The sequence below is a fragment of the Coenobita brevimanus genome, chromosome 21, assembly GCF_032717465.1.
Source record: "Coenobita brevimanus isolate Jiangsu-jjx chromosome 21, ASM3271746v2, whole genome shotgun sequence".
NCBI lineage: Eukaryota > Metazoa > Arthropoda > Malacostraca > Decapoda > Coenobitidae > Coenobita > Coenobita brevimanus.
In genome coordinates, this window is record NC_136974.1 from 5942783 (window position 1) to 5967355 (window position 24573).

The window sequence follows — 24573 nt, forward strand, 5'->3', positions numbered from 1 at the left end:
TGGTAATGAATGTATTGTCATAAATGTAGAAGAGAAGTGATTACCATCCTCTCCTCCCTGAGCAGTGCTACACCGCAGTTGAATCACCTTAACTTGGCGGTGAGTTTCATCCTTTTGAATAGTATTTTTCATAACCCAGTGGCATAATAAGGGAAGGCTATGGCTCAACATCATTTCCATAACACTTTTTCGTGACTAGCACCATATTCTATTGCTAATTTCTTGTTACAGCTCAGCAGTAAAGACGGAATAAACGCAATTATAAGCCTCGGTAAGGAGGAAAAAGTATATTATGGGTGTGAAAGAGACAAAACATTCTCACTCACATACAGTCAAGGTTCATACTGAGACCACTGCACTATACACATCTCTTTCTCTTCAACAGCCAAAGGAATTCATTTATACTTCATCCTCGCTATCTTCAGACGATTTGAATTTAACTCATGAGGAACTTTTCTAACTGGAGGGGTTCGATTCAGCTTTTCTCACCCCTTTCATTAGTAAAGATCTCTCCAAGGTTATTAAAATCTGGTGGTGGACTGATTTGCATGGGGAATACTTCTCCTCGGTGAATAGGTTAACGCAACTGTATTCCAATCCCTGGTAAGTAGGAGTAAAGACTTTTATGAACATTTTTCTTCTCTGTTTTTCAAATGACTAAAAATGAAGTGGTGACCAAATATCAACCCCTCGCTGTAGTATAAGCTTTACAATAAATAAATAAATAAATATATAAATAAATAAATGAACTGATAGATAATTGGTAAGTAAATAAATTAATTAATAAGAAACCACACTCAGAGCTCTCGTCTCCCGTTCACACAAACTAGTTTAATAGCCGAGGATTATTATGACTTTGCCCAGTGACCTTGAACTTTGACCCTGTGACTTCTACTTTTGACTGAATATTCTGAAAAAAGAATCTATTCCTCTTTTTTTTTTTTTTTCTTTACCCGAAGACTTACATAAAATTTAATACATATTTGATTTAAAGAAAAATGTTAAAGTTACCCTTGCCATGGCATCAAGACCTTTCGCCTATTGTTCTCAAAACCAATAGGCCTGCTTCTTGGGTGATCCTCAACCGATCCACAAAGTTTGATCCTCATTAGATTTAACTTTTGACTGATTGATTTCAAAAGAGAATGATTTTGTTCTTGCCTTACTCTCAGTCCTTCCTCAACGTTTGGTTTAAATCGGATAAAAGCTGTTTAAATTGACCTTACCCCGTGACCTTCACTTTCGACCTCTTGTTCTAAATAATAATACGTTAACTTTGGATGACCCTCAGTCTTTCCATCAAATTTGGTCTAAATCACATCATAACTATTTGAGTTTTTTTTTTCCTAAACACACACACACACACACACACACACACACACACACACACACACACACACACACACACACACACACACACACACACACACACACACACACACACAGCTCAAAACATAACGCCCATTCTTGGTCTGCGAACGAAGCGAGTTAGGAGAGGAGGAAATTGAGAGAATATGAAAAAGGTAATTAAACAGAACTGAGACAAAACGATATGAAAGGGAAGATTTAGAGAAGGTTAAATAGTTTAGGTATTTTGGGATGGACTTCACATCACAAGGAGCTCGGGAGATTGAAGTAAGATACTGGATGGTCGAAAGGAACAATGAACCGTTCATGGAAGGTGATATCCGTGTCTGTTCAGGTGAAAATGAGTTTGGATGAAGGTACAGGAGTGGTAAATGTGTTGCGTAGATGTTGTCATTGACCCAGAAATGTAAGAATAAAAAGGTGGAAATGTTGACAAAAATGCATCTAACGACTATATAAGCATTGAAACAGTCTCATAGAATAGAAACAGCATAGTAAAATGGAATGGTGTGACTACGTTATGTTGAACAGAATGAGTGGTGAGAGCCTTATAGGAGGTGATGTATAGACAGAAGCAGTGAAAATGGGATGAAGAGTGAGGTCAAGAAGATGAGAGAATTGGAGTAAAGAGATTTTGAAGCACAGGGGTTCTAGCATCCATGAAGCTGAATGCACAGAAAAACAAACTAAAATGAAGTCGTACATGGTGGAATATATAACAAGTGAGTGGTGACATGATGCATAAACCGTAGTGTGATCAGCATGGTCTGAGTCTGGACATTTCAAGTTTCTGGCGACTGAGATATTGATTTATGACTGTATGGAGTTTCTTTGTGTGTGTGTGTGTGTGTGTGTGTGTGTGTTCCATCCCACTAAACGGTAACAGAAAGCGTATACAAAACATATTTAGGGGAAATACAAGTATCCGCGTACAAATATCTGAAGTACTCATATTTGTTAAGCATTGTTTCTTGTATTCCCACCTCGATGTCTTCCTTGAACTGAAGGAGCGGTGTGTCCATGATGTTCCTGAGGCAAAAGTTTTCATTCTCCACCTCCAGCGGGCGATTGATGACCTCTGAGATGCGCTGCCAGTGACGGGGCTTCATGGCTTTGTTGGACATCAGTTCCAGCAGAGGACACATGTCGTTGAAGTCGTCGATGGTTTTCTTCAAGGTGTTGAAAGCTGGCCACTCCTTCAGTCCCTTCGGCAACTTACGACACCTGGAATACAAAGGCAGTTTATGTATTGCTATAATAATGTTCTGATTTTTATATTATTCTATATGTGCCCCTATGCATCTCGCTTTCATGTGGTATATGACTTGGATCTGCACGTAGTGAGATATCTGTTTTTAATGTGGTGCTTCTTTACAAGCATTCATTGAAATGTGTCAAGTTATTTAGCTCACTACAATGGGTGAGCGCAGAGTCGCACTTTGTGTAGAGAACAGAGGCGAAATTACATGCAGAGCAGCTTTCATGTGTTAAACTCAGTGAAGTGAAGGTTTTTACAGCCAGCTAAAGCTCAAAACCAAGCTTAACCTAACCCTACCGAAACTAATCACATCAGGTAGTCAGAGTACCATAATCTCTGTGAAATTAGGTAGGATTTGTTCGGTCAGGTTGGGTTGCGCTAGGAGTTTTAACTTTTTTCTTGTCTTGTAAAACAAAACAAAACGTGTATTGTTGTTTATAAATATCATTCATTACGCGTTGTGGCTCTTTAATTCTTTGGGCCTAACATATACACCAGCTGACTGAAATGAGGTCATAGGAGGTGACAGCTCTCATTTTATCAGTTGATTGTTAACATAGATTTACACACTGCAGTGTCTACATATCTTGCACATGATGCTACACTCCTTCATATGATTGATGAAGCTGCTTTTGTAATGTTCTTAAGATTAACAAAAGTACATGATCAAGATGAAGATATATCTTATAAAGATCACATTACATCTGCAGTATCAGTGTTAGCCTCTTCATCTTTCGCTCTTCTCGCCAGTATTAATGTAGCTGATGTGTCTGCAAGCTTCTGATTCCCATACTAACCTGTTCTGTAAGTCCATGAGCTCGTTGTTTATCTCCTCAATGTTGACTTCCCCCCAGGCTATGTCGTAGTAAGAAGTAACGCGATCTATGACATCATTATAGAGTTTATAGAGCTTCTGCAGCAAGTTCAGCTCCTTCCTGATCTGCACCAGCTCTGGGAACTCCGACCGGGGCAGCCTGAACAGTTCCTCGCCCACCGTGTAGGTCGAGTGTTTCCTCCACAGCGTGTCGAAGCGGTTCTGAAAACACACTCAAAGTATCAGGTTCCTCCTCGACCATAATATTTGTCATCATTATCATCACCATCATCATCATCATTATCCTGACTTTTTTTTTTTTACCCTTTTAAGGACGTGGTAAGGTAGAATCCAGAAAACAGGGAAAGATAAGGCTTGAAAGTGAAGGCACTATCACCAGCACGTCCACTGTTCCTTATAAATACCGATATACACTGTGCGATATTCCTTATGTTCATCCTTGTTGTTAAGCACGTAGCCGTCCAAAAATATATCCTATTGTAAATTACGAGTATTATGTTACACTACGCAAAATATAGTGTTTAACAGTATTCACATCTATCTGTCTATCTAATTATGTATGTATGTATCTATCTATCTAATCATCTATCTATCTATCTATCTAGAGTGAGAGAGGGAGTCACCTGCGTAATGATGAGTCTGTCAGAGGCATTGCGTGGGTCTAATCCCGGCACCATAGGACCCGTAGTGCGGTAGTCCTGCACGAACTTACTGCAGTCCTTCTTGAACTGAGCCACGTTGTGAATTAGCTCGTTCCTGAGAGAGAGAGAGAGAGAGAGAGAGAGAGAGAGAGAGAGAGAGAGAGAGAGAGAGAGAAATAACGTTATATATAATCATGTTATTTACAGTCTAGCAACCAATATAAATTTCCACTGAGAAATAAATATAACTTTCATTCACCTTCTGGATAGACACAAGAAAACCCAAGACCCATTATTCCTCGGCCCCAGACATCTTCACACACCACTACCTGGGTACTAAGACCAACCACCTGGAAGTCTGTTGTGATTAGTACTATAGATATGGCACTCAGAGATGATGGCATGGTTAGGGAGTAGGAGGGAGGGTGTACTTCTAATATATGCCAGTTCTATGTTTCAATTTAATATTTTGGGGCGACGAAGCTAAAATATCATAATCTAAGGGAAGGTGACAGGTCTGTGCCCCTTGTGACACTGCATGATTAGGGGGAGGGAAGTCAGTCATTGAACCTACACGTAGCACATCATCATCATCATCATCGTGAATGGCACCAAAATATCACTGGGATTTGACTCATGTTTTGAAATCGGTTGTTATGCGGTGGTCATCGCCTCTCAAAGAACACTTAATTATCTTTCATTTCTGGGGTGTCGTTGTTCAGTCAGATGTGCCTGGCAGATTTACCGTTCTCATTTCCTATGACTGACCCTCAGCTGAATAAAATCTCCTGGCGTTACTGGAATCCAATACTGGAGTAGTCCAAACCTTAAGAGTTAACATATTAAAGATGGCCAATATTCCAAGGGAATGCAAGATGGTCTCCACAGAGATATAGAACACTTACATACTTCTTTGCCAATTGCCGTGATAATTACGGAAAATACAAGAAAATAGAATCTTTTTTTATGGTTTGACCTCTGATCCCATGAAACCGATTAAAAGCACCCCCCCAACAAAAAAAAAAAAAAAGTGTCTGGGAGTACTTGCCCAAGGGACAATTGTACCAAGAAATGGCACCAAACTGAACAATGGAAGAGAGAAAGAGAGAGAGAGAGAGAGAGAGAGAGAGAGAGAGAGAGAGAGAGAGAGAGAGAGAGAGAGAGAGAGAGAGAGAGAGAGAGAGAGAGAGAACACAATAGGTTTCCACAGTACTGTGTGGGAAACTAGTTAGATGGGGAACAAGGAGTGGCAGCAGCGGGAGGTAATTAGTTGTTCTGGAAAGTCACTCTATAATACTGGATTCTGAATCTGGCACTAATTAGACAGACACACAGATGTTTATGTACTATATCGTGTCTGACAGTGTTACGCAGTGGTCAGATATACTGACGATAGGAATGTACCGAAATAATTGTTTTATGTCAGAGCGAGCAGAATTTTGCTGCCATCTGTATATCTCCGTAGCCTCGATTTACGAATTTGTATCCTAATCAGGCTAACGTCAGAAAATCTCATTCGCGTCTGAGAAACTAATCATAACAGATATCACAAACTATCTCTGTTAAAGTCATTACCGAGACTAAACATCTTTGTATTCTATCCAAGCTAACCCCTGACTATTTTCTTTTTTTTACTCGGGGTTAACAGATTCGCAAAAAAGAAAAAAAAAACTGCTTTGTAGTTTATTCTTGCTGCTGCCGGATTATATTCTTCAATTTAGGAGAGTTCTGTATTAGTTAAGGGGTCAGTAAAGGGCGTATCTAACCCGTCCATGATCGGAAACTCTCCTGAGCTGATTAAAATCGACTAAAGGGATACTGTTTTTACTTTAACTTGGCTTGAAATTGTCATCCATCCAACTCAAATTCAGAGTGGTAGCAACAGAGTAATACTAGAATAGGGCGATAGTCACGATGAAGTGCAAAGACGTACAACCGTAGCATTGTCTTTTTATGCCACTGAACCGAGTTAAGTAAGCTGCAAAAGGACGAAAATCTGGGCCAAGTTATGACGAAGGATCAATAGCATGGACAGAATATAAATGACGCCCTCTGGCTGAACGACTTATGTGTTTGACTGACCTGAAGTAAGGCTGGACGCGGGACAAGAGGTTCTGCATCTCCACGGCCTGAGCCAGCACCCTCTGCCAGGTGAACCGCAGGCTGTCCACTCGCTCTGCCTCCTCCTGCGTCAGGCCCAGCTCATACTTCACCAGCAGGCCAAACGACTCCTGGGTCATGATGACAGAAGTTAGTGCAAGACATCGTACTTGCTCTGTACTCTAAGCACTGTCAAATAAAATTTATCGTATCTCCATCATCAACACTGAACCGTAACAAGAAATTGATTCTGGAATACTGAATATTGTACTAGTGAAAAACAAGTGCTATGGCAAAGTTTTGGAGATGCAGTTTGGTTTTCTTCACTCACTAAAATATGCGGATAAAAATCTCCGTCAGGTTATGGTGGACGATCTGTTGTAACCAAACTGTCTATTGCAGCTTACCCCATACGTCTACTTCAGAGTATTCCACATCATACAGCATAGTCAGCAGCAGCACCACCACCACCATGACCACAGCATAAGTCCATTGCAGGACAAAGAGCTCTCCATCTTTCTCCACACTCACGAACTGGCTGTTATTAGCTGCTATTCTCACCATCTTAAACTTTCAGATTAATCCTATTCTGGGCCAGCCTCGTGTAACTTTTCTACCCCGTTCCTGAGCAGGGGATGTGTTTCCAACGAAATGAAGATTTATTCACCAAATTGTTGTGCCATGTATCTGAGCCATGAAAAATCGCCCCAACAAATGACGCACCAGTGTGTCATCGACCCAGAATCGGTTGGCCAACAAATGATGTATCGGTGTATCAACGGCCCGGAATAGTGTTAAATTACTTCATCCCTCTGTAGTTTCTGTGCATATTTCCTCCTCTCATTTCATCTCGGACTTGCTTCTGGTTTATTCAACGAAAGATGTGACCTGGTCATGAGTATATCTCCTTATAAAATGCGGTGATTACATTATTTCTTTTCGTCTGTTCCTTGATAAGGGAAGCTGTATCTCCATCCTTTCAAGTGATACCTAACGCTGTCATTTTTCTGTCAACATTCCGGATTTCTGATCAATAAGTTAGTTCTGAATACTGTTTGCTCTTAGTAATCTAATTATTGTGCTCACTGCTATAACTTCGGCGTACATTACACCTATGATCACTTCCTCACCTCGATGGGGTCTATAGCATCGTCCATATCTAGTTCCAGGTCGCGGGTCTTGCGAAGAATGTCGATGGCGCCCTTGATATCATCTAGGTCCTTCAGGGGTCGCTCCAGCCGTCTTAAGAGCTCCTTCAGCTGGGCAAAGAGGCGCTCCATCTCCTTCATGTATGTAGTCTTGAGCGCTTCCCCGTACCGCTGCACCCACAGCCCCGCCTCCGTCACCAGGGACTTCTTCAGATTATCTGGGAGAGACAGAGGGACAGCGTTTGGATATCAGGGAGTAGATAATGGAAAATAGTTTGGAAGGTAACCCAACAAGGCTTAACTCATTGTACCCTAACTTATCTTATGATATTGTCTTACTTTGTTCTCAGTGCACTGTCACGAATCAAATTCGCGACATTTCCCTTTTGTGAGAAGCCACGAACTATTAGTGGAAAACTCACTGTTTATCGTTCAGTTAACCGCTCATTCGGACGGAAGCTTTGTCAAATCAATTTTTCATTGTCATACGTTATCATCTTTGCGTGAGACATTAGCGCTTCCACTGAGCGATTTGTTTTGGGCGCGTTTCGCTCACTCGACCGTTAAAAAATGCGGCCTACTGCTCCCCCTTTTTTCCCACGACTTGGGCAGTCCAGTTGTTGCTCTGACGGAGAGAGGTCCTGTGCTCCAGAAGTGAGAGGTCAACCCAAGCTCCACTAGAATCACAGTTACCCAGTGCTCCCACCTTGGTGATACAAAGCATTCATCGACTAGTATTTCCTTCTTGTATTTTTCTAGTCTTAAGAGTTTAATTAAGGTGTTTTTCCTAGGCGTAAGTATTTAGCTTTTGCGTGAGTGAGTGAGTGCGATCTCATTAATTTGATTTTGAAATGTAACGTTAAATTTATTTTTGTAATCAATAAATTTAACAGTTCTTTTTCTTGAGCTTAATGTAATGTAAACTCTTGTTTCATTTCTCCATAATTAAGCTTATTTTCCATATAGCTCCTAGCTTGCATAAACGTTTTACTATTCATAACTGGTACTTAGACCAGTCTTGCTGTATTAACTTAAAATCCGTTGTGCCACCTAGGAGTTAAGAATCACCAAGAACCTGATATTATTATTAGTATTAGTTATTTATTGTCAGGGGTGAAGTAACTTTCTCCAGAGGCTAACAGTACTAATTCAGCATTTGTGAGTAATTAGTCTCTGCTGTGTACTGTTGAGAAAGTTTATAAATTCTCGTTCTGAGAGAATCGTGCGAAGCAGGCCAGCGTAAAGTAATCGTTGTTTGATTTAGTAAGACAATCATTGTCCCTGCTCTTCAATATCATTGAATATTATTATCAATTAAATAATATTGAGCATTTATTTTAAAAACACAGTGATATTTTAAAAACCCCGTGACATGCACAACATATTGGCCGTCGGGGACCTAACCTGACAGCAGTTGGATTCGTTAGATCCTGTCCTAACCTATCCTCTCCTCTCCTGTCCTAGTCTACCTTGACCTATCCTAACCTGTCCTGTCCTATCGTACCCTCTTCTGTCTTGCCCTAGCCTGTACGATCTTGTTTTGTCCTTTCCTACTGTCCTATCCTACCCTATCCTGCTCTGTCCTAATATATCCTGTCTTATCCTATTCCATTCCATCTCATCCTACCCCATCCTAACTTATCCTATCCTATCCTATACTGTCTCCTAACCTAACCTAACCTGACCTGTATTGACCGCCAGCGCGCCGACCCTGTAGCAGCTGGGTTCACTCTTGATCTGCTTCTCAAGGGTGACGTAGCTGCGCAGGGTCTTGTCGTAGTCCTGCAGGGTGGGGCCGCTCTGGATGAACTCACGGATGGCCTGCTCCTTGTCCACACGCCACAGGTGATGGTACTTATCCCAGATGCTGAATGAGTCCTGCAGCTCCTGGACGTGTGAAGAGAGGGAGACCGAGAATGAGGAGGGCGGATAGGGATTCTTGATGTATGGTGACTTGGGACCCTATTCTCACTCCCTTACACCTTTCCCTAAGTGATTTGTTTTGTTTATTTTACCTTACTCTCCTCTTCTGTGTTTCATATATCCTCCCAATATCTCCGGATTCTGGATAAATAACGTACAGAAGGACACTAACCAGCCGTATCAAAAAATAAATAGCTAAGGAAGAGGTGTTAGGGAGCTTCTTTATCCGACGAGAATACGAGTTTTGGGATGATGTAGTGTAGTGGGACGGTTTGGTGAGAGAGAGAGAGAGAGAGAGAGAGAGAGAGAGAGAGAGAGAGAGAGAGAGAGAGAGAGAGAGAGAGCAGTGTATTAGTAAACGAAGGTATACACGAGGTCACATTACTAAAGATGACTGTAACCAGAGATGCTGACTTTCTGGGGGTACACAAGCTGAGGTGCCAAGACCGAAATGGACAGGTCTTCCCAGCGGCCTTCCTCAATACTCCATCACCTCACCCTCGCGCATCAGCCTGTTTCTCTAAAATCTTGTTGCCACTGTCAGCTAGGACGCATGATGTTAAAGCCTGGGGACGGAAGATACCTCACAAAAGATTATTCACGCGGGAAAACTGAAACACTATCCTTACTCGATCGGTACATTCGGGAATCACAATAGCTCGGCATGGCCACCAACCGCACACAAGGCAAACTGGTCGTGTCGTCCAGTCTTTAGGGTAATTGTACTCCTCTCCCCACTTACCACTTTTCTTATGAGCTCTATCCTACTCTGATGACCTGGTAACAACATCGTAATTCAAGACATATCAAACAACGAAACTGTTCCAATAACAAATGCCTTTAATAGAAATATGGCTCATGAAAGATAAAATGACTGCTTAAAAGAAAAATAAATCAAACATCACCGCATGCACACACATTATCGTCAGAGGCACCTTCAAGCCACACTCAGGGACCAACCACTTCACTCTACAGACATCATAAAAATTCCTGGAATCAGTCTGAAATACTGGATCTTTTCTCAGTAAACAGACTACCTCAATGGAAGGGTCACTCGTAAGCTCAATGCACAGACGACACAAGCATTACTTCTGCAAAAAGAGGTGGAATAAACGAGAACAACTTTAAATTGCTTGGCTCAGTCACATTAGACAAAACAGAAGAAAAACCTCTTCAGATACAAAACAGCCTTGTGGATATGACCGATGTAAAATGGTCAACTCTCTCTCTCTCTCTCTCTCTGTATATATATATATATATATATATATATATATATATATATATATATATATATATATATATATATATATATAATTTTTACTATCCTGCTCATATCCGTAGTCACAATATGACCATATCTTCTAACAATATATTTTTTCCCCTGGCCAATATTCCTTCTTACTCTGTATCTTGTACATGTGTCTGTATTCCTTATCGACATACATTCCTTACAGCCCATTTCTACTACCCTAACTCTTGATATTTGTTACTCAAACACCACACCTATTCGTTAATGTGGGCATTATCAAACTTTCAATGACGTGCTCTTGCACCGCTTACACTCGGACCTCTTCCATCAAAGCCTTCATAGTACCAGCCACTTGACTTCCCTGTTCCAATTCGCACTCCACTTTCTTTACACCTTTACCATCTCTGTACATACGAGTATGTACCTAATACCTTCCACCACTTCCCACTTCTCTTTAATCATCAACACATCACAGTGAAAATGACCTTTCTCTGCAACCGTTTACTTTCCAGGACTCAAGATCACCTTCTCCATTCCTTATCGTTCATCAATACATCACATGCACCAAGAATCGCCCTCTCGCTCACCAGACACTGTTTCACTCTCACCAGCAGTTACCCTTCAAGACTAAGATCAACCTTACTTACGATTTTGATGGCCTGGAACGAGTTTGTCATGTGACTCATGATCTTGGAGATGTCCTTGCTCTGGCAGACGTGAGTGTAGTAGTTCCTAGGCATGGCGGGCACCTCCAACACCTCGTCCAGGCCCTTGAACCCCTTCCTCATGTCGTCACCCACTATACGCACAGCCGTCGCCTGTCAGTTATAGGAGAGACAGGGTTAACATCTATCACTGCAGAGTATATCCCCCCTCCCTCTCTCTCTCTCTCTCTCTCTCTCTCTCGTGTATCATGACAAGTGACAGTGCAACGTGTATATTCTATCTATCTATCTATCTATAGCCCGACGCCCTAATCCCGCAAAGGGTGGCCGCAGACAAAACGCCACCAAGTCACTCTGTCACCCACCATTTGACTACCCTCCCCCCAACTCACCCCCCCTTCCCTCATATACCTCTCAACTCCATCCCTCCGCCTCATCCTCGGTCTACCCCTCCCTCTCCCTCCCTCCACCTCACCTACATACACCCTCTTAGTCTGTCTTTCATTCTCCATTCTCTCCACATGTCCAAACCACCTCAGTGTATTTCTCCTAATCTTCTCAACCACATCCACATCTACCCCACAACGTTCCTTCACTTCTTCATTCGTCAACCTGTCCCTCCACGTCACTCCACATGCTCCTCTCAAGTAACTCATTTCCACTGCTCTCACTCTTGACTTGTTCCCCTCTTGCAAGGTCCACGCCTCGCTTCCATACGTCAGGGTAGGGATCACAATACCATCATGCAGTGACTTCTTAACTTCCATACTCACCTCCCTATTTCTCATCACTGCTTTCAGTGTACCAACAACCTTCCTTCCTTCCTGTACCCTTTCACGTACTTCATCCCCCAAAGTTCCATCCTTACTCATCACACTACCCAAGTACTTGAATGCACTCACATTCTCCATATCCTCACCATCCAACCTCACTGCATACTCTGTGGCTTCATTCCTCTCAAACACCATAACTTTACTTTTGTTTACATTAACTTTCAGCTTCCTCCTCCTACACACTGTCCCAGATTCATTCACCGAACCTTGCAACTCCCATTCATCTTCACTCAACAATACTGTATCATCAGCAAACAGCAACACAGGAAGCTTCCAAATCTCACCCTCATTCATTAGGGCCAGCCCCACATCCACTGCCCTACCTTGCACCTCCTTTACAACCCCATCCATATATATATTAAACAGCCATGGAGACATCACACACCCCTGTTTCAGTCCCACATTGAGATCAAAGAACTCACTCAGCTCACGTGTATATACATCCAATAATACTTGTATTACCCCCCTCGAGTTGTAGGGTCCCAGCACATTAAAAGGTAAGTTTATAATTTTTGTTCTAGCTACTGCATCCTGACAAACAATGTATGGCGTTAGATGAAAATAGCCAATCACATATTACTACATTACTTCTGAGGTGTAGGATCCCAAGAGTAAAGAGGCCCAGTACTTTATGGGGTAAATGACAAGTTGATTTCCCTTGATGACATTATAAAAAAACGTACTAAAAACAGCATCTCACATCGCCATCACTCATGCAGATACCATTCACCTTACAGTCAGAGAGAAAGCGAGGATCTTATCTTTCAGTTCCAGGGTACGGATGGGGGGAGGGGCGATGCAAGTTCCCTCCTCTCCCCATTTTTGGCAGAGAAATGATTACTTATCTTACATAAATATTACATAGATGTTATCGTGGAATAATTTCGGCGGGAAGAGATTTTTGATAATAAATTCTGAGGATCAGCTAATGAGTCCGCATGAGTTCAGACTTGTAACTTCACTACAAATCACAACCCCTTTTTGCAGAGTACTGGATCCGGCCTGAGCATTTTTTTTTCCTTTTTATTGGCCTACAAGACCATTAGGAAGGACCTCTCTCACTCTGGCAATGAGTATGGTGTATCTGAACTCTATCACTACGAAAAATCTCCCTTAACTTTCCATGCCGAAGACTTTTTATCGCCAGCTCTAGACGAGTTTTTTCAGCTTAGAGGAGACTTTCCGAATTGGAGTGGTTAGATGTAGCCTTTATCATCATCTTCATTAATACAGGGCCATCTTAAGTTAAATAAAATCGTCCATCTATAGTGAGAAAATAGTATGCAGTATGTCATAGGACTGAAGGTGATGGGTTGAATAATACTGTCTGAATGTAGCAATGGTGAGGTTCAGAGATGGAGTAACTGTATGAAAGGTGTACTGAAGACTGTTTCTGGCTCCTTCCATTCGATAGGCCTTCCATGCGTTGAAAATTAATCGTCTGGAGATAGCAGAAGTTAAGGAATGGGGTTACCGTACTAAAATAATTAACATATCACGATAATTTTGACTGCGGTGCGTAAATTACAGAGGATATCCATAAGGTGTTATCTGTACAAAACTTATATAAATGATAGTTACGCTACACTTATTTCAAGGTACAGTAATGTTAAGTTTCAGTAATTTATAAAAAGTCTGCTTTTGCACTGATAAATTTACTGTCACGGCTGATTTCCACACACCTGGCATGTATAGTCAACTTTTATCATACACTTGCAAGTCGTGTTTTTTAGTTTCTAAAGTCTGATGATCCATAGCCCCGTGCCCAATCATCATGTCATCATCCGAGCGCTACACGAACGGGGGGTGGGTATGGAAAGAACTTGAGCATAGGGTGAGAACTTAGAAGTACATATGGAAAACTGTTCTGTTGGAGTGACAGCGTCTGTGTGCTAGACGTCTGAATACAGTATGTCAACCTGGAAATCTCGACAGTGGGCGAACACATGAGAATAGATGTAAGGACTTACTACAGTATTATTACCCAGTTAGCCTCAAACCGAAGTTTCTATGGTCAAAAGACGCACGCGTTATCAACCCGGCCAACAGAGGCTCCACAAATCCGTGTAAATCAGTCCACCATGAATTTTTTTTTTTTGTTTTTTTTTGTTTTTGAGAGTGAAATATGAATTACAATGAGGAACCTTCTCCTGCCATTAGCATAGGGATAACATTACTTGTAGGCTATATGAAGTTAAGTTTATTTGCTCTACGTTGAAGCTCGAAGGGATATGAAGACTTGAATCATAATGTCGTTTTACAGTCAGGTCAGGTCCAGTAAAACCACTTTTCTTGGATTTAAAACTAATAAAGTTTTGCCTTACCCATTTACGCAGTTCTTCATGTCAATGATAATCAGGCCAGACTACATATAGCAAATAAACTATGTGAACGTCGGGCGTAGGGTTGCGAGAGGCAGACCGTAAAAGACCTGGAACGAGGTCACAGAATGTGTCCTCAGGGATAACGAATTGAATAGGGAGGCTGCCATAGATCGAGCGTCGTGGAGAGCTGCCATTAGGTGACCAAGACCGACGCATGCAAGATGTTGAAGTCGCTAGAAACGATGCAATGCAGTACGATACTGTGCTGTATAATAGGCTACGACAGGGAGCTCTCGTACAGCTTCGCCAAAAACGGTAAGAGCCAGTCCTATACTACACTTATCAACTTTACGAAGTGCATGGAATTCGACGTAAGGGCTATCATAGTACAGAACAATTATGGATGGATGGCAACACATGACTTAAACATCTCCAGCCTCCTTCTAGGGATTCGAACCTGTGTGTACCACCTTACTAGCATCCCAACTATCAATATCAGCGCATTGGACAAATAGTGTGTGACCGACCTGGTCGCTGCGGCACCTGAGCCACTGCGAGACTCCCATGGCGGTGGAGAGGATGATCTTGGCCACCTTGTTGATGGCCTCCTGCACCGCGGCCAGGCTGGGCGTCACCTGCACCCCCGGCCACACCAAGGACGCACTCAGCTCCACCAGCGCCACACCCACGCTGCCCTCAAGCTCAGTCCCACGCTCATCAACTACCACAGTGGAAACATGAACGCAATGAGTTTAACAGATTAGGCTCCCGTGACTGTTGATATTAACTGTTTATCATTTTAATTTAGTTATAACATTTCTTACTGACTATCCCTAAAACTCAGAAATGAAACTGCTTATATCAGTCTTCAATGGGTTATGCCTAGCATATTAATGAATATTTATTAATATTCAGGTAATGACTTGTGAGGGGGCAAGGGCATGTGTATTTAGGTGTGTGTGTGTGTGTGTGTGTGTGTGTGTGTGTGTGTAATTCACCGGGTCGGTCAGGATCACTTGATTGTCGTGATCATCAGCTTTTACCCTCCTGGAAGGGAGGTGAGAGCTCATATAGTCCGATCTAAGGGCAAGGCTGTGACATTCACACACGCGCACATCCGTCCCCTTGCTCAAGAGGGACAGTAACCACCCACTTCGTCAGTGAAACTTTTCGCAATCTGAGCGAGGCGCGAACTCCCGTCTACCAGATGGCAAGCGAGAACGTTACCACTGGTGTGTGTGTGTGTGTGTGTGTGTGTGTGTGTGTGTGTGTGTGTGTGTGTGTGTGTGTGTTGGCGGGCGAACTACTGAACCTTCATAGCAGACTTCTTGGCCTAAGTTCACAGGAAAAACAGGACGTAATGCAAGTGATGTATACTCTTGCTGGCTGGACGGGAGTTGGAGACATTACCTGCTTCCCTATTCTTTTCTCTGACTACAGTAGTATGGGAGAAAGACTTTAGGTGATTTATTAAAGGAAGTTCACGAGTAAAGACATTTGTGTGACCTTTGCAATCTTGAAGCTACGTAATACTATATGTTGCCTTATACCATACATGGGTTATTTAGTTATCTAAATAATAGTAACAGTAATAATAATAATAATAATAATAATAATAATAATAATCTGTCTATCTATCTATTGCCAGACGCCTCAATCCCGTTTGGGGTGGCCACAAACAAATCGCCTCCAAGTCGCCCTGTCCCCCGCCATTTCACTCCCCTGCTCCCAACTCACACCCCCCTCTCTCATATACCTTTCCACCCCATCCCTCCATCTCATCCTCGGCCTCCCCCTCCCTCTCTCCCCTTCCACCTCACTCACATACACTCTCTTCGTCAGTCTTTCACCCTCCATCCTCTCCACATGGCCAAACCACCTCAGTGTGTTCCTCATAACGCTTCCTGTCACATCCACATCAACACCACAACGCTCCTTTATATCCTCATTCGTCAGCCTGTCTCTCCATGTGACTCCACAGGCTCCTCTTAAATAACTCATTTCCACTGCTCTCACTCTTAACTTGTGTCCTTCCAACAACGTCCAAGCTTCACTTCCGTACGTTAGAGTTGGTATCACAATACTGTCATGTAGTAACTTTTTCACTTCCATGCTCACTTCCCTGTTTCTTATCACTGCTTTCAAAGAACCAGCAACCTTTCTTCCCTGCTGTACCCTTTCAAGCACTTCACCCTCCAAACCTCCATCCTTGGTCATCACACTACCCAAGTACTTAAACGTACTCACATTTTCCAATTCCTCACCATCCAACCTCGCTGTACATTCACTGACTTCACCTCTCAAAGACCATCACTTTACTCTTCCCTACATTCACCTTTAGATTCCGTTTCTTACACACTCTCTCAAACTCATCCACCAAGCCCTGCAGCTCCTTCGTCTTCACTCAACAACACAGTATCATCTGCAAACAACAGTACAGGGAGTTTCCAAACACTATCCTCTCTCACCAGGGCCACTCCAACATCCACTACCCTACCTTGTACCTCTTTTATTACCCCATCCATGTACAGATTGAACAACCATGGAGACATGACACATCCCTGTTTCAAACCAACTTTCAAAGAGAAAAATTCACTTAGTTCACCATCCACACGCACTGCAGCCTTCGCACCATTGTACATACTCTTCACAGCACTCAACAACTTCCCATCTACTCCATATATTCTTAACACTTTCCACAATCCTTGTCTATCCACCCTGTCATATGCTTTCTCCAAATCCATGAAAGCCGCATACAACTTCTTTCCCTTCTCTAGAAACTTTTCCACTAAAGATCTGAGCATGAATATCTGATCTACACAACCTCTTCCCTTCCTAAAGCCTCCCTGTTCTTCTCCAACTAATTTCTCTGTTCTTTCTCTAACTCTGTCAATAAGTATCCTACCATACACTTTTCCTATTATACTTAGAAGACAAATGCCCCTTTGATTACCACAAACTCTTTTTCCCCTTTTCCTTTGTACAAGAGAATAATTATACCTGACTTCCAATCCTCCGGGACTCTACCTTCCTCCCAGGCCAATCTGCACATCTTCCACATCCATTCTACTACTATCTCTCCCCCATGCTTCAGCATTTCACCACACACTCCATCAATTCCTGGGGCTTTCCCTGATTTAACTTTCTTCATTGCTTCCACAACTTCTATCCTACTGATTTCTTCCTGTCTTCTCACCTCCCTCCTTCTCCCAGCCATTCCCCAGCCACTTATACTCGCATTACTTCCATCCTCTACGTTCAACAATTCCTTAAAGTGTTCTCTCCATCTGCTCACTTTTTCTCCCTTCTCCACTAGTAATCTACCATTTTTATCTTTCACTCCCCTGCTAACTTCACTTCCATCCTGTCTTACTCTTTCCACCTCTTTCCAGAACATTTTCTTACAGTCCCTCCAATTTACACTCAAATTCCTTCCAAATTCCTCATCCACTCTCTTCTTACTCTCTCTTACTAATATTTTCACCTCTTTCTTTCTACATATAACTGTCTCTTCCTCCTCTCAACCTCTTCCACGCCCCTATTTCTCATCCATTCATTGTATGCTTTCTTCTTTTGTGACAGCCTGTTACACCTCTTCAGTCCACCACGCTGTTCCTTGCACCCCCCTCCGTCTTCTCTTCCTTCCACATACCACATCACATGCTGCACATATTCTGTAAATGTTCTACACACACCTTCCACGTCTCCCATCTGCTCCAATTCATATTTGCCCAATCGTTCATCCACGTCTCTCTTATACTCTGTCTTTTTCTCACTCTTGTAACCTTTCCACTCTCTTTGCAACTACTCCTTCCTCTCGTCTTTCCCTTCTTCTATTCCTCCATCTTACTTGAACTTTAATTCTGGCCACCACCAAGTAGTGGTCAGAAAGTCCACTCCCCCAACCCCTATAAACTCTTGCATCCATTACACATCTTCGCATCCTTTCATCCACACACACATAATCAATCATTGCCTTCCTTTCATTCAATTCACCACCCATAATAATAATAATAATTGATACAGTTTTTGAAAAAGTGAGTTGATGTTTTCCAAACCGCTAAATGAAAAGGTGACTAACTTATGATTCCTAACAGTAATATACAGGTTAAATCCAACAATTTCTCTAGAACTCATTTCCTTGATTTATAAGTTAGACTGAGGCATCGATCACTTAGTATCAGAATCACAAAATCAAACTCAGGTTGTGCTTTTTAGAATCTGTCTGAACTGAATGCCGATAACAGGCTAATGTTAGCGTGCCGTACGCTGGTTGCGGGATGGGACCACCGAGGTGTGTTTGCGTACTGAGTCCAGCGCCCCCCTGATGGACCTGATCAGCACGTCCAGCACTCGACGGTGATAGGTCCGACGCAGGTCCCTGGCTGCTGACTCCACCTGCCACACATCACACAGGCCACAGGTTAGTGTGCTAGATACTTACAATTTTTCTACTTTGATAGATCACATGAAATGGAAACAGTATTAGTTAAGATATAGTTTGCACTGGAAAAATACAAGTGGGGCAAATCATGATCGAAATAAAACAAAGAAAACAGACATACTGGAAAATGATCCTGACTGGATCTGGAATACACTGAGAAACAAGCCACGCGCCATACACCTACTGTAGCAGCTGGCTTGGAATGCAGCAAATATGAGGGCTTAGGATACACACTGGGATTGCCGTCAAATATTAAATTTTGAGTTTCATGCTGATCGAGTTATATATGCTTAATATTTATTGATTTAATTTCCTATCGACTCAAATAAAGAAAAAATAATTTGGCTGATATATATATATATATATATATATATATATATATATATAGATAGATATATATATATATATATATATATATATATATATATAGATAGATAGTGGAGGGGCTCACCATCCACTCACTCGATGTAGTGCTGTTCTCGGATGACTGCCCATTCCTCTCTTTCTTCTTTCTCAGTTATGTTATGGTTATCAGTTGCATTTGTTGTTATTAATTAACTGTACAAACTACTACACTGTTGAGAGTGGTTATAACAATCACATTACTATTTAAATGTGCTAACAGTCCATAAAATACTCAGTCAATCTACCTGCACTGAACAAATACGTCAATGTTACAGTAATGTTAAGTTTCAGTAATTTATAAAAAGTTTGCTTTTGCATTAATAAATTAACTGTCATGTCTGATTTCCACACACATGACATGGATAGTCAACTTTTATCTTACACTTGCAAGTCGTGTTTTTCGGTTTCTTAAGTTTAAATGATCCATAGCGCCGTGCCCTATCACTTTCCGTCATCACGTGTGTGTGGGCGGACGAAAAAAGTGAGAAGGACTACCATGCAGCATAGAAACTCTTTTGAATATCGACAGAGATTGCATGAATAACACACAGGAATATAGTAATGGAGAACGCTCAGAAATAAAATGGTAAGCAAGAGGTGTTAGTACCGGTATGCTCGCTAACCGTACGAGAATACCGCCTTTGGCCCTACATTCTCGTGGGTTAAATAAGCTCCCAAACCCTCATTCCTAGGCGATTTACTTTGTTTATTACACTATACTGTCCTATTCAGTGTTATACAGGAAAAGCTGACATGGAATTTTCATAGGAACGACTTAACAGTGGTAAACTATATTCTGTCCTACTGTATCTATTCATTACAAGTGTCAATGAGCTACAAGTATCATTAATATCATAATATTTCCCTGCTATAGTTTCATCACGATCTGAAATAGAGAAAAACGGTTTACATTATCATTCAGTCATGAAGGTGTTTAGCTGGGGATTAGATGCGAGATACTTATCCATGCGATTTTGAATGTTACCACTGTACTGAAATCAACGACATCCCTTGGCAGTTTATTCCAAATGTTAACAACCCTGTTAAAGAAAAAATGCATGGCTTCATTTGACTGGAAATGCTTTCCAATAATCTTGTACCCATTACAACTAGTGTAGCTCGAACGATCAATTGCAAAGTATTTGTCAACATCCATATTATCAATCCCTTTAATAACCCTGAATACTTGAATCAGATCCCCTTGTAGTCTGCGCTTTAATAGGTTAAATAACTGCAGCTCATTTAACCGCTTCTCGTATGATTTGTTCTTCAGTCTGGGTATCATTTTTGTTACTCGTTGCTGCACTCTCTCTAATTTCTCTACATCTTTCCTGTAATACGGCGACCAGAACTGCACACAGTACTCTAGATGTGGACGCATTAAGGAACTGTACATGGTAAGAATTATATTTTCAGATCTGAACTCAAATGATCTACCTATAAATCCAAACAGTTTGTTTGTCTTCTTTATAGCTTCTATGCACTGTTTAGCCTACTTGGCTTCAGATCATGTTACAGTTATACCTAGATCTTTTTCATTGTTTACATTCATGAGTCGAGAATGATTCGTTGAATAACTACATTTTTCCTTTTTACTTCCAACATACAGAACTTTGCATTTATCAGTATTAAAATCCATTTGCCATTTTACCGTCCAATTAAGCATTTTTTCAAGATACCTTTGAATCATTTTTTTTTTGTTCTGGAGTATCTACTCTATTAGCCTACCAATCTTCCTATAATCAGCAGATTTTTATATTTTACAAAACACGCCATTATCAATGTCGTCTGTTTAAATCAAGAACAATATTGGAACCAAAACTGAGCCTTGCGGTACTCCACTTATAGCATTTTTCCAGTCTGATTCCTTACAACTGATTACAACTCTTTGTTTACGATTCGTAAACCAGTTTTCAATCCATCTTAGTACACTGCCACCAATACCAGACGCGCAGTTTCTCTGCAAGTCGGATATGCGGAACATTATCAAATGCCTTTTTGAGGTCAACTCTCATGTGTGAAGGGATTCTCCACACACAGCTTTCTAAACATAATGGAGTCGAAGGCTTTTCGTCTCCTCAGCTCCTCACCTCTTACTGACCTCATCAATCCTCTCTGTCTTCGCCGAACTGTTGCATCCTTATCTCTTTACTACAGCAAGTTCAGTGGTCACCGCTCTTCTGAACTTTCTGCTGGCATCTCTCATCCATTACGGTGGGTGCGTAGTACCCATCTGGGAACATACTTTCTCCCATTTTCCATCCAACTCCCTAATACAAGAATTAAACTATACTCACAGCCATTCATGTATGCAACAGGCTGCAGTGAGACAGTGGCAGAGTACAAAGCAGGGTAATCAGAGTTATCTACCCTGCTGCCGAACAGGCTTGATGTAAAGAACTTGAACTATAAAAATCTACTCAATGATGTCTTGACTGCGTTCGTTACCTAGTTATAAGGATTGTGTGTGTGTGTGTGTGTGTGTGTGTGTGTGTGTGTGTGTGTGTGTGTGTGTGTGTGTGTGTGTGTGTGTGTGTGTGTAGCTACTGAGAAGTACCATTGTGCGAGTTAACGAATGAGAGGGATGAAGCAGGGTAACGTTGGTAAGAGCCTGTTGATCATTTTATGGAATCAACTGATTTTCTTTGCCGTGTCATAGGATACAGTTGCAACGTGTGTATTATGTGCACATAATTAGTGATAAATTGGTCAAGCATTTAGAACAGGACAATCTCATCAAAGACTCTCAGCACAGATTCCAAAATAAGCGTCCATGTCTTACTAATCTACTTTATTTTTTCACTGATATTATCAACTTGTACGACAGCATTAAATCAGTTAATGCCATTTACCTTGAACTCAGCACATGGATGAATAAGACCACTGTACAAAGTCATCAGCTGTGCGAAAGCAAAGAAGGTGCGGGGTTGGCTTAGCACACCCAGTGTTTTAGAAGCAGATTTTGCAAGCGAGGTAATGTGATCTTTTCATGATAAGCCCCAAGTGAATGAAACCCCAGGGATATTGAGGGAAGGATACTCCTACAGAAGATTTTGACGGACCAAACGATGAACCGAGTTTTTGATGCACTAAAAACAGCAGTATTTCTTTTACCATAATCAGAAATATGAGGCAAGTCAGAGACAAGGTGTGCCATAGCCTTATTCCACGATGGCTGAAGTAAATGTTGCTGTGGTTAATGAAAGTTACTGTGGCCTATATCTGACTCGTTCAGCACGAAAGCCTCTCCGAAGCTGAATGTGCAATTACATTAGTCCTGAATACGACCTCTCTGGCATGTATTCGATATGGACAGTGCATATTTGTGTCTCAGCGGTGACGTTTGAAAATATGCGGCACGAAGAAGGATTGCTGGGCCTTAGGGAACGGAAAGACAAGTCTATGTTCAAAGTCGGACACATGTGAAATATATATATATAGAAAGTCGTTTTATACTTATCTACATAAGGCAATGGACTGACCCTCTCCCTCATCTCTTTCTTCTTGCGCGCCACCTTCTCCTTGAGTGACAGTGTCTTGGGTGGCGGCGGCTCCAGCGTGGAGGGGAAGGCGCCCTCCGCCATGGGCACCGGGCTCCTCCGTGACGACCCTCCGCCTGACGACACTGCAACCACGACAATGCATCACAATTTTTTCCCTCTTTTATCACTTGTTTTTACACGCTATTTATTGTGCATAAAAGAAAGAATAAAAGACACCTTTGCGCCATACAAAACCAGATTCAGGAACTAATTATGACTTATATTAATTAGAATGGCTAGAATGGATCCATCCTGACCTGAATGAAAGTAATGGGACTTGAACTGGTCTGAATTGGGCCGCCTGCAAGCAATGGCCGAGAATGGATGTAACTGAGATGAACTGGCCTGAAAATTCTTAATCTGGCCTAACTGAGACTGTGTGGATGTCGACGGCCTGAAGTATTGTAAATGAACCTGAGTGAACCTAACGGCATGAGTGAATATCAATGGACCTGACTTGCCCGAATGACCCTGAACACATCTGGAGTGACCTGCCTGAGTCTAAACAGATATGAATCACCTGCATAGACCAAAGTGTTCTGACTGGGCCTTATGGAACCAGACTGAGCTGACTGGATGAAAACAAAGTAAACGCAAAAGACGAGTGGGTCTATTTGGATCTGAATTTACCCCACGAGATCTGATATGACCCAACTATCCTGAACAGACCTAAATATGGTTGAATGGAACTGGACGGACGTGAACAGACCTAACTGAGCCTAATTGGATGTGAACGACCTGAATGAACGTAACTGGTCTGGATGAACTTAAATGACCCGAGTGGATCCGATCGAACCGGAACATACTGCACATACTTCACTGGATCTGAAAGACACTGAAGGCTTATCATATGACCTGACTGAGCCTGAATGGATGTGGAAGATCTGAGTGGAAGTAGATGGCCTGAATGGGTTTAACTGAGCCCAGCTGGACATGACTGGTCCTAAATTACCATAAACTGACCTGAAATCACCTGACTACTACGCTGAAGTTGCCGTAATGAGACTGACTGGGCGTGAGGCAGCACTGATATATATGGGCGGGCCTGGTTACCTCTTAGTGCACCTAACTACTAACTGATCCTCACTGGACATGACCTGTCTGAATGAGCCGGTTAGATGTGATGGACCTGAATGAATACTAAAATGGTTTCAATGAATCTATTTAGACTTAAATTACCCTGAACTAACTTTTAACAATCCACATGAACTTTACTGGACCTGGACTGAAAAAATCTGCCTACTGAAATTGATCTGGGTGGATCTGAGCATGGCTAATGGGACCTAAAACAGTCTATGTAACCTGCTGCGGTCAGGTACGACCACTGGAGTAATACGAGTAAGTTAATATGTTCCACATCAAATCGTGCGGGAAATATCAAATGTCATTTTGACTGCTGTTCCTCTGACAGTTATGCAGGCTGGAAGTTATGCCAGCCGGCACTACGCTGGTACTCCGCCGACGAATGCGCTTTTTAATAGTCATTATTTGCTTAACAGAATGTTACCAAGACACGTTTAGCAAAAGAAAATGTTATGTAGCATGACCGAAAATAAAATGATAAGGCTTTAGCAATCGATAAACAATACTTTAAAGGGTAATCCTTGTTGCTACTATTGTTTGTGGTGATGGTGGTGATGCTGCTGTTGCACCTGGCGCATCTGGACGTGAGCACAGTGACTGCAGAAAACTGGCTACTCCCACCGGGTGCACCAACAGATCTTTAGTTATGTTGAAGAATTGAGTTTGTATAGTGAGATATATGAGATAATTAACTGTGTTGTGTTTAGGACTGCACTACAGCATGGACACAGAGATTGTCTGTGAATTATGTTTTA

At 41.9% G+C, this 24573-nt stretch overlaps 1 protein-coding gene across 1 annotated transcript in view; it reads right to left on the bottom strand.

Annotated features, from left to right (window-relative positions):
• Positions 1–24573, bottom strand: part of LOC145392093 (dynein axonemal heavy chain 5-like) — a 266709-nt gene that overhangs the window by 166196 nt on the left and 75940 nt on the right. The window contains exons 21-33 of the mRNA XM_080266547.1: positions 22676–22818; positions 18613–18742; positions 17519–17540; positions 16813–16820; positions 16352–16359; positions 14872–15039; positions 11170–11340; positions 9036–9237; positions 7333–7568; positions 6185–6333; positions 4085–4217; positions 3424–3662; positions 2352–2592 (exon numbers count right to left, since the gene is read on the bottom strand). Coding sequence (XP_080122673.1) covers positions 2352–2592; positions 3424–3662; positions 4085–4217; positions 6185–6333; positions 7333–7568; positions 9036–9237; positions 11170–11340; positions 14872–15039; positions 16352–16359; positions 16813–16820; positions 17519–17540; positions 18613–18742; positions 22676–22818 — 1850 coding nt within the window. The remainder of the gene's footprint in view (positions 1–2351; positions 2593–3423; positions 3663–4084; positions 4218–6184; positions 6334–7332; positions 7569–9035; positions 9238–11169; positions 11341–14871; positions 15040–16351; positions 16360–16812; positions 16821–17518; positions 17541–18612; positions 18743–22675; positions 22819–24573) is intronic.